Source organism: Bactrocera latifrons, unplaced genomic scaffold (assembly GCF_001853355.1).
Source record: "Bactrocera latifrons isolate USDA-ARS-PBARC rearing strain unplaced genomic scaffold, ASM185335v1 scaffold_148, whole genome shotgun sequence".
Classification (NCBI taxonomy): Eukaryota; Metazoa; Arthropoda; class Insecta; order Diptera; family Tephritidae; genus Bactrocera; species Bactrocera latifrons.
In genome coordinates this window covers 367,349-379,464 of record NW_017534941.1, presented here as the reverse complement: position 1 = coordinate 379,464, position 12,116 = coordinate 367,349, and the positions used below count along the sequence as shown (strand labels likewise).

The 12,116-nt window shown below is 32.8% G+C and overlaps 1 protein-coding gene across 1 annotated transcript in view; it reads right to left on the bottom strand.

The window, feature by feature from the left end:
• Window positions 1-10,479: 10,479 nt before the first annotated feature.
• The window catches only part of LOC108965765, a 2,972-nt gene continuing 1,335 nt past the window's right edge, over window positions 10,480-12,116 (bottom strand). The window contains exon 3 of the mRNA XM_018928366.1: window positions 10,480-10,659. Coding sequence (XP_018783911.1) covers window positions 10,480-10,659 — 180 coding nt within the window. The remainder of the gene's footprint in view (window positions 10,660-12,116) is intronic.

The following is a 12,116-nucleotide window of genomic DNA, read 5'->3' as shown; positions in this document are numbered from 1 at the left end:
AAGTGTAAGAAAAGCAAGAGCAGGGAGGGCGAAAATTTATTGCACATACTATATATTATATTTACTTTGCATACACATTAAAGTAAGAGAAGAAATATAAGAAAAAGAAAGCATCAGTCGTAAAGCAAGGAAAACACGTTACCGTTGTTCTGTTGACGCCCACAACTACCTATGATGAAAAATTAAGCTTTTGACACTTTGTGTTGAGCTGTGACACAGAGGGAGGCACAGCGTAGTGCTATTTATCTTCATTGAAAATGGACCACCGCAGTTAAGAAGAATTTCCTTCTTTTATATTAAAATGTTAGTTTTTGCATTTTTCTTCCTTCTAAATTTTTCTACACTTTCTTTAAGGATCGTTTTTAGTGGATATTGTTATTGCCTTGAGAATTTAATATTCATAATGTTGGAAGGAAAGGGAAAGCACATTTGCCAATCTTCTTCAGAAGTGGCCTTGGCAAGATTAGACAATGGTTATTTGCATGTAGCAGTTGTATTTTTTTAAAGCTGATTTAAGCTTTACATCTGCTATTGTTCTGAAAAAGCTTTTGCTTTTATAATCTTTTATCTATGTACATATTTTGTAAGTGAAAATTTTATGTTAAATAATAATAATAAAAAATTTAAATTTTGGTGAAACATTTTTTATCATAATATCCCTTTAAAGCTTTTTTGGCGATTTCGATTTCTTGCTTGGTTCTTAAACGTGTTCTATTTCCCTGTTTCAACATTCCCACTTCTGTCAGATGACAATGATTTATTGCTGTGTCGAAGGCGAACTGTTGCTGGCGAGTTGTGCTGGCCTAGCATTTCTAAGGTTAGTTACCTTGCTATTAAGCCCTTGCCAGTCTGCAATACTATAGTGCTTCCGAATTATAATTAATTATATTGTAAATTTTTATGCAGACAGTTATCTTTGCTCGGTTGAAACTTTTTTAAGTTTTTTCGATAAGAAATTTGTATGTATGTGAAAATGTCTTGCACAGAAATTTTGCTACGGCAAAGCATATTTTTATTAGTTTTAATAATATTCTAATAATAACAAGTAAGAAATGACTAAATTCGGGTATAACCGAATATATTCGAATTGAAACTATAGTTCATTAAATATTACATTTCCAAATAATTTTGTTAAGATTTCTTACCTATGGGCAAATATATACAGTATGAAGGCATTAGAGTACGGATATATATATGTAGTGCATTCGGCGCCGTTTATGATTCGGCGATTTTTACGATGAGTGTGAATTAAAAACCCAGAACAATTATTTAAAATGTCAGATTAGTAAATTTTTAATAAAATACTTCACATATATTTTCATGTACCAAAAAAATATAGATTTGTACTCGTACTTACTTTTTGCATTTTGTTTGGCATGCAATATTCCACGGAATACAAAGCATATTTGAACTAATTATAAACCTCGTTCACATCACTAGATCAACATTCTTATTCGTAAATCCAACTATCATTTTATTTAATAGTATTTCCTATGTTACTTCCGCGGCCTCAATAAATTAAATATAATGATATACAATTAACTTTGGAAAGCACCGCTCTTCATTTTGCATCTATAAGTACGCCATTTTTCATGACACTTTTATTTAAAATATTCACTCGATATTAACTTGGTAACGCACGGTTAACTAAAAACATTATTGTACGTCCTTTAACAGCGCACACTTGTCTCAATTCCTCCACGTGCTCATCCGTTTTAGTAAGCGTTTTAATATGTACTAAGAGTGCCTTAGAAAATCATCGTTGCTTAAACCACGAAAAAGTCGCATCCATATGACACTTAATAGTGTGTGTGTTTGCTAGCGGGTGTTTACGCGTTCATTGGATGATATGGTTGTATGTTGTTTACATAAGTTATGCAGTTTGTTGTCAGGATCCACTGTGCCGAAAGCGGATGAGTTTTGTAACATTTTCGTGCTAACGGGCTTAACTCAGAACATTCTCAGTACAACATTCTCTCACCGACACTGTACTTTTTAATACTTTACAGGCATCATAACATAACAGAAAGTTTGGTTATAAAACATAAATATAAGAGAGAACATTAATTTCAATTATCCTATAGTTATATTTCTTCTCCTATTGACCAGAGCCACCGTTCTGCAGCAAGTCTCTCCAATGTAATTGCGTTACTCAGTTAGTGAATATATTATTTTATTTATACTCAACCCAACACTCCTACTACATTTACATTTTAGAACAATTTAGCAATTGTCTTTTAATGCACAATAAGCCGGCCAAGAGAAAACTGATATAAGAAACGAATGAAGAGAGTGTGGACTTTATTTACAGTTATTTGTAACATTCGGGAGGGAGAGCACAAAAATACATTTGAACTATATTAAACTATTGCTCATCATCCACCTGATGCTCTGTTACCACAATTGTCTTCTAGTACAGTTACAGTGTATGATGGTTAGAGAAACGGGGGCAGAACGTACATTTGAGTTAGTAGCTACTAAGCATCTACAAGATGGGATGTCGTCAGTACTTTTCTGTCGTTCATTAAGTAAAACGTCCCAGGTAGTTCTGTCTAGCATCCAGAGAAAATAACAGTGATATGAAAAAGTAATCTGCACAGAATCCACAGAATGTCCTTTCTAATATTTTTTTTTTTTTTTTTTGTTTTCAGATCAAACAAAGGTTGACTAATAGCAAAAGTCCGTAAAAATAGCATAGCAATAGGACGAGATCGTAAATCCGTAAATTGCTGTTATTTTACATATAATTAACAGAATCCACTGAATCCAATTTCATTTTAACCTCTCAATAGGAGCGCGACTAGCTCAATAAGAGTGTGAGCACTTGAGAGGAGCAGTAATAACATGGAAAAACACGCGAGCGTAGTTTTATATTAATCTTTATAGTGTAACAGCATTCGAACACAGATGTACGTTAGAGTTCTTTGGAGAAATTGTACAGCATATCTCAAATTGTGGACTTTCTACGAAACTTGCATTTTGTATGGGAGAAAAGTAAGAGAGCATAAGCTTATATATTATTTTTCGATTTTCGCAGTAACAACAGAATTCACTTTTACATTATTTACTTTTAAGAGCATTAAAAATACTTTATACAACAAATATGACCATAGCGTAGATAACAGTAATTTGAGGGAGATAGTGGAAAAAGTACATATAATTTGCGATATACTACGAGTATATGTACAAAAATTTGATGCTAGGTCCTGAGTTGGATGGAAAAAAGTATTCTAATCAAGTTCATCAGTTTTTCTTTTAAATTCACCAAAGCTAGCCACTTCGGGGTGATTGCTTCCTTCAGGCATTCTACTTGTTGATTATACAATTTGGCCACGGTAACAGTTCATAGTAGAACAGAGCATTACAGAGCTTTCTTGACCGTCAATCTTGATTTGCTCACTGCTTATTCCAGCTTACTTTAATAAAGCTGCAACCAATTTTGCTTGACCTTGGGAGTTCATCAGCATTCTCTTCAAAAATGGGTCGACACCGATTCAGGGATATTTGCAAAGTTCTGTTTCTTAAATCATATCTCATTACCGATAAATACATAATCTAATTTTGTATTATATTATTTTATTAACAGTTCATGAAATAAGAATGACCAAATACCTATTTAACTCCTTTGCTCCTTTTTATGTAACTATTAAGAAAACGAGAACTGTAAAAAATGGGAATTCAACACTGCTTCAACATTAGACTGCTTACATAATACTCAACCAAATATACGACTAATTGTGTGAGCGACCATAACAAAATAAATACGTAAATAAAAAAAAACTAGTAAAAATATACAAGGTGGGTTCTAAAGTAAACTTTTCGAATCTAGCGCCCCCGGGGGTTGCCATGTATATGTCGACTGGTGCGTTAGAATCTGCTATCTTTATCCATTGTCCAGTGAGAATTTCATGACACTTCATTGATTGGGAGTGAAGTTATTACGTTTTCAGTGTCAGTATGTTTGTGTTCTCGGTGCGAAAATGAGCTTCGAACAAAGAGCAAATAAAATTTTGTTTCGAAATTGGTAAAACTTTTACCGAAACGTTTCAATTGATGAAACAAGTTTATGGTGATAATTACCTATTCCGTAGCAGAGTGCACTAGTCGTTCCACCGTTTTCAATGTGGTCGTGTGGAATCATCAAAAATCAGCTGAATTCATCATTGAAATTCATAGAAATGGAATTGGATCTCCAAAACATCGATGCATTGCATTTTGACCGAACATTTGGGTTTATGAAAGGTGTGTGCACGGTTTGTTCCGCTCAAATTGACTGACCCCCGAAAATTGCTCAGAATCCAACATTCGAAGGACATTATTAAAAGTGTCAAGAAGGACGAAAACTTCCTTTACAATATTATGACTGGCGACGAAGCGTGGTGTTTCCAATATGATTCCGAAATGAAATGCCAGAGTGCTGAATGGAAGGCACCGGATGAGGCGAAACCTAAAAAATCGATTTCTTTTATGATTCCAAGGGTACTGTTCTACCCGGTCAAAACGTTAATGCGGTATTCTACCTTAGAGTTTGGAAACATTTAGTGCATCCTATTAGACGTGTTCGGCCCGAATATCGCGAAGATGAAAGTTGGCGTTTTTAAGTACTTATGAACTTGTAGTTCCATATATTAGTTTAGTGCTTAGTTATGTCACTTTAGAGGTTTTCGATTAATGCCGTTTTGTGGGCGTGGCAGTGGTAGTTATTTTGCCAAGAAACGCTTATACTAAATTTCTTAGAGATATCTCAATTTTTACCCAAGTTATAGCTTGCAAGGAAGGTCGAACGCACGGACATACAGACAGTCATCCGGATTTCAGCCCGTCTTGTCATCCTGTTTATTTATATATGTAAGTTAAGGTATTCCTGTCATGCTTTGTCGAAGGACACTAACGTTTTAGCTTTGATGTTGTCCAGCGGAGTCAGTCGCTCTTCGAGGTATCTCGCAATCAGTCTACGTGGTGACTTTAACAAAGCCTTCTTATGATGATGTTCCGAGCTGCCTTTCAGTATCTGGCAAACCGAAACAGCACACGTAGGAAAGCGTCAGGTTACCGGCTGATGCGTCAGCATAATTTTGCAATGTGAACAAAGTGCATTGCAACATTCTTGCATTCTTATAAACAAAAAGTATACTCTTATGATATAAGTATAAAATGCAATTCTTATGTGTTAACTTATATAACCCTATATTACTCTCACTTAGTGATACGTACAACTGTTAATATAAGATATACAATAGGTTTTCAAAAAAGTCTTGCGGTATTTTTATAATTTTTTTTTTTCAATTTTCAATTGTTCATAAAATTTTTTTTGATGACTCATGCCCAGCTCTTCACCGATGCTTCGGCTGCTACTATGCCGGTCTCTTCCGACCAATTCAGCGATTATATTGCAATTTTCGACGACAGGCCTTCCGGAGCGTGGCGCATCTTCGACCTCCTCTTCACCAGAACTAAAAYGTTGAAACCATYGTTGTGCAGTGGAAATGGAAACTGTATCGGGTCCATAAACTGCACAAGTTTTTATTGGCGGCTTGAGATGCATTTTTGCCTTTATCGTAGTAGTACTGTAAAATATGCCGTATTTTCTCGTTATTTTGCTCCATGTTTGCGACGCTATAACTCACGAACCACTTAAAAGAAATGACGAATCAATCAAACACATGTTAGCGCGTGAAATGGCTTTCCAAAAAAGCATAGCATGACTCTATGCGACAAATAAAACTAGAACTACGCACCCTCAGCCCCAACTAGCGAAAATACCGCAAGACTTTTTTGCTCTTGGTGACAAAGATACTTTCAATTTAATTTTCACTTTTTCATTCCAAAAACATGTTTAATAATTTTTCTCATTTTCCGTCCTAAATAATAAATATGTAATCATAAAATACATGCAAAATAAAGCTGCACAAAAAAACCCATACACATACATATGCCTCAAAACTTTTTGACAGTTTCACATTTCAATAAATACATTTTGAGTGGGCACATAATCATATTTGCGAAAAATTTATTTATAAAATTTTTCAAAACTCTCAGTAGTGACTGACACGGTTATTTTAACATTTCTTTTTAGTTCGCTGGAAACTAAAAGTTGCAGGGTAAAAAAGGAAATTTAATCCGAGCACAGGAGCGAAAGTTTGTGACACATATAATTTGTTAATATGGGTACTATTTCGAATATTTGTATGCTACATATAAATATATGTATAAATATAGGATCAAGGGAAAGTTCTATTGAGCTTTTCATAAAAACATTCATTTGAAATGAACACACAGTTAAAGTTATACATCAAATGACCTATGCATTCGTTTAAGTGATGTATTTACTTGTACAACACGTTTTGTGTGGAATCACACATTAAATATATGAGAATAGTGAAATGATTTTGTCACGGTTTAAATTGAAAAAACGCTTCTATCTATATTTTAGTAAAAAAAAGTAAACTTCAGAGTGAGTTTAAAAAAAATCAATTTGGAAAATAACTTACATGCTAGTGGAGATATATTTATGTATGTAAATAGTTGCCATTTGTATGCATAAAGAAGTATGATTTAATGTATTTCATTTTACTCTTCACACTTACCAACTTTGCGAAGTAATTAAATTTTGCCGCTCAATGTTTGGTACTAACTTTTTCATGCAATGGCATTTGTTCATTTTCGCCATTTTGTGTTGCTCGATTTAGCGAAAATTGCACTTTTTTACAGATTAATACTTCGATAAGAACCGATGCGTTGCAGCTCTTGACATTTTTCTGCACAGAAAACATAAATTCATCATGTTATATTTGGTGCTCTTGCCTCAATAAAAAGTAGTATTAGAAAAGTATGAAAAACGCACACAAACAAGTATAAATATTTTATCTTACGTAGAATAGAAATATGAAAATTGTTTTTGACACAAATCATACCGGGAATATTTTTACAGGTCAAAAAATAAAAGTGGCATTATGACCAGCACATACAGCCTGAAATATATTTCGTGTACAAATCTACCTTTAAATGTACATATATATATATAAATATGAACATACTCGTTCATTGATGTAAGCATTTTTCGTACAATATTTGGAAAGTTACGATTACAACCAATTTGAACTTTGCTGCACTTCGATGTTATGTGCTACCTGTCGTATTTTCAGTTTTTATGGCTTTCTTGTAAAGTGTAACAAGTAGCAAGTAGCCATTAAATTCTATTTCTAAGTGCTTCATGCTCTATTTAACGATTGTGAATGATTAAATTAGAATAGTGAAACTTTAAAAAACATAACATTGTTAATTATTGATTTCCGAAATGTATTTGCTTTAAATAGCCTCAAAAATTTCCTTACTCATTTGAATAAATATTAATAATGGTCGCGTGAAAGAAATAACTAGGTAGATCGAAGAAGCTTTAGCATTGTGTAGGCTTTCGAACGTTGAGTCCAATAAACCATTTATTGCTCGTTCTACTCAACGATAATATCCATTAAGCATTTTTCGCTATAAAAAAATTACCTTACAAACAAATAAAATGGAAAAATTGCCTAACAATGTTGCTTGAAGGTATTGATCTGCTGATATTATATAAAAAAATTTGATAATATGACAGGATATAAAAAAGTGAAAGAGATGAGCGATTTAGTGCTCCTATCTTAGAATTATTCTGTATTCAAATGAGTTTCCCAAAATTAGTTCATGACTTCGAAAAAAATAAAAGAACCTTGCTAGAACTCAACCGCTAAGGTATTAGACAAATAACTTAAGTCTGTAAATTCATACATTTTATTTCACTCCGAATTTGACTTCCTTTTTAAACTATCGACTAATAAATCTAGCAGACCGAAAACTTAAATTAGGCTCATATGGAAGGGTGATAATTGATGACATGTTTAAACTAACGTAAATTGTGTGCAATATTATACAAGTATGTAGGTCTCTGTATATTTATATACTTTTTTATGTCAATTAATATACTTCGCTAGCATAGCTTGTGATAAATGATTCCAAAAAAAAATCATTAATTCTACCATGATAGTAGAGATAAGGACTAGAAGAAGTGTTACACAAAATACATATCTAAGCTTTAAATTAAATCTTAAGTCAATCGGATGATAAGAGTAAAGTTCGAAAAAATTATACTGGCAGAATATAGGGGCAGATATTACATCTTTCGGACGGTAGCTAACATGTTGGCATGATCTGATCTTTTGTTTAACATAAAATAGACTGAGCGACATCTATTGAATGATTTCACAAATATCACCAATGGAATTGCCTCATTTTCTTAAAAATTTTATACAAATATATGTAGGAAATAAGTAGACACTGGAATATTTGTAGTAAGAAGTATGTATTGATTCAGTTGTATTTTCATTCACATTCAAAAAGCAACTGTTCAGTTTTCATATTCGTCAAGTTGGGATTGACTACGGCTACAATAGCATGGTTGTATTCTTTTGTATTTATGTAGTTTAAGTTAAAAATGTAAGTAATAGTTGTTTAGTTAGAAATGTCAGTAAATAATAATATATTTATATATGTTAATAATAATATGTCTGTTCGCTTCGAGTCGTCCGTCCGTGTATGTCTCCGACATATATACATTGGCGTATATGTCGCAGGTTTCCACTGATGCAAGATCTATAGGGTTATACCTACCCTACACAGTTTCACCAACCCCACTATATAATTATCGTTTTATTTATATGCGTATATATATATATGTATAAATCTGTATACATATGAGTAAACCCATTCATGAACTGTAATTGTGCAACAGTCAATGATACTCCTACATACCTCACTAATTTTCTATTGAAAAATATATTTGTACGCTTTGCACGAACACATATATAAAATGCTATATCTACATTAAACAGTTGTGGTCAATTGAGCAGCCATTTACCAAAGTTAAAATAATTAGTTTTTTCGAAGTTCCCATGATCCATTGATAATTCGATATAATATCGAATCTGGACTGTATTCTAGGGAGACTGCAAATAAGTTCTGAGAGAAAAACTGAATTTTGAAGAGGATTCTTATATAAATGGAATGCTTAAGGGAGGAGCCTGATTTAGAAGCTTCAAAAAATCTTGCTTAAATCTCTTAGGAATTATCTATGAATATGTCCTCAAAGTTTTAGATTAGAATTTGAAATGCTTGCGAAGCTATAAGAAAATAGTGACCGAGCGTCTAGCAGATATATGAGCGATTGGGCAAAAAGAGAGAGCGCACGATTTCTCGGTTTTCCATTTTTTAAATTTTTCTTAATTGGCGGGCAGTTTATTATCTTCGGAATTAAATTATCTTCTATCTAAACTAAAAAAACTAAAAAAAGTCAAGTTTGAACACATTTTTAAACAAAATAAAGAGCATTTTTTTGTCAAAACCACTTTTTTTATTTTTAAAAAATTTCTGCAATTTTAAACCTTTTTTCGGAATATTTTTGGTTTAACTAGAAGATAAATTCTCTTTGAATTTTTGGTTTTCGATGGAAATTGCCAAATGCATCCTGACCGCCGTCCGACAAATGCACATGCGAGAAGCATTGGGCAATTGCTCCCTAAAGGCGGAATATCAAAGGTTTCGTTTTCAAAAAAAATTATGAGCGATGCTTAAACATATAGCTATAAACCCAAGAATTTCGCTTTAATTAATTATTTTATTCCTTCCCAAAAATATCCTCAAAAAATCGATTTTTTGAAGCCTCTAAGCCAGGCTCCCCCCTTAATTAAGGGCACTGCAATAAAAATTGATGAAATATAGATGACGTATAAAATTAATGAAATATAGATATCAAATGAAATTTAAACGCCCCTTGGATAATTTAAACTCTGTTGAGTATATGAATCACTATTCTTTAAAATTCTTAATGAAAATGTCACTTATACGCCATGTTGTACGAATATAAATATCGCCAACTGAAATGCAAAATAACGTATCATCAAAAAATTCGAAATTGAGTGATTTATTGATTATGCTTCACTACTGCAAATTACATACATAATATTACATACATATGTGTAACATTTTCAGGTTCTGTGGTCAGATATAAACCAGTTTTAACCAATATTAAAATTTTGTTACACTCATATCCCATTTTGTTTCATGTTTCATTCATGCCACTCTAAATTCCCGAAAATGTTGTTACGCTAGTTTGCATTTCAGGTGACCATATGTATTTTCTTTATAGAAATGTTTTTGCTATATAGTAAAATAATGTAATTGTAGCTTTCATCACTTCATAAAACAAATGTGTTAGTAACCATTATTTAACGGCTGCTGTGGTAATCATTGCTTACATGTATGCAGTCAATATTTACTGACTCCGATAGCTGAAGGAGCGGAAGCATAGAATCTTCATACATTCGGTGTGCGGTGTGCGCCATTCATCTCTGTCTGTTTCCGTTATATTTGCCTGCTTACTCCAAACCTACACTGGAAATTCGCCACGAGTAGCAGCAGTGGTACTTGTCATTTTAAGCCACCTTCGGCTCAGCGTGAATTTACATTAGCACCTTGCTTTAGCCATTGAAAACATTTAACTTCGAAACTACCGCCAGCGTTGCGTGCATTGACTGTTGCAATATTTTTACTGCCTCCGCTGATGTCGCTCACAGGGCTAACGCCACTGCTTTTTCTGTTATAGTCTTTCTGTTGAGGTGAAGGTTGCCTCTTTCACACTTTGATTTTGAACGAATAAATTCAGAAAATTGTGCTTTATTGCAATCAGCACTATTACGGTTTCATATGAAAATACCAATACAAACGCATATGTACACATTAGCATATATGCTTTGAATGGTGGAAAAATAAAAGAATGTTGAATAAAGTTAAGTCTATAGACGGTAACGAGCTTGTTGCGTTGGAACATGAAACTGAATATCAAAACATTGAATGAAGAGAAGAAGCAAGAAACATGATGCAAATTCAAAGAATTTAGGTTAATAGTATATGTATACTATATATATAAATAGTATATGAATTTTTTAAATGCAAAAACAAAAAACTTTAAAATATTTAATACTAAGGACGATACGTTGTGTTTCGGGTAGATGCAATTTTAAACTCCTAATAAGGATAATATGTTATGGTACACAAGTGATTATCCATAAAATGGTACGAAGAAACAAAAGTTATCAGTGCTCTAAAATGTTTGTTGATAACCAAGTACTTACCTATAACAGGTTATAATTAATAAAATGAAGGACCACATTTGGTGGATTGTTTCAGATATAATCATGATTTTAATAAAAAAAACTCTACGAATAAGTCCACCGTGTACTAGGCAAAATTAGACAAAGAATGTCAAGGTCTGCACCGAAACTATAATATAATTCACAGGAAAACGTTTGCTAGTTCTTTCTAACAATGCTTTTAGACATAAGCAACGTTCAATCTACATAAGAAAAACAAAAACTATTTTTTTTTCAATATCAATTTTTTTTCGTGACTTTGTTCTGCCAGTTTGAATCATCTAATCTGCTCAACATGTCTGCAAATTGTAGCCCTGCCTTGGAAAATAATCCGTGCCAAATTTCATGAAGTGTTCTTGTCAAATAATAAAGTTTGCCACACAAGAACACAGTCGATAATGTCCATTAGCCATCTAACAATTTTAAAACCATTTTAGACGACACGAAACTGGTCTTTCGAGGAAAATTTATTCGGATTTATATAATATCGTTTAACGATATTTGTACATCGGTCAGAATAAAGAAACTTACTCTCGAACTTTTTGATATAAATCGCCGATTCGTAGTTATTTTCTTGTTGACCACTTTTGGTTGAAAGAATGATGCAGCTTAATTTAAATCAACAAAGAACCAGTATTATTCAAACAAAATGTGAGATTCGGAATGGAGTTAAATTTCTTAAGACTGAGCAATAAAGTGCAACACATAAAACCACACTTTTTAATTTTTTCACCCTTTTCACCAGTATTCGATCCATTAAATACCATTGCCATTAGGGGAATGTTGGGCCACGTTTTGATTTCAGTTAAAAAGTCACATAAAAGTTATTTTTTGTGAAAATTCCAAAGCATGGATTTGTAGTGCGAGTCGTAACTTTCCTTTTGGTAACATTGGTTTGATAAAATTCTACAAAAATTTAAAAGTTATAGCCATTGG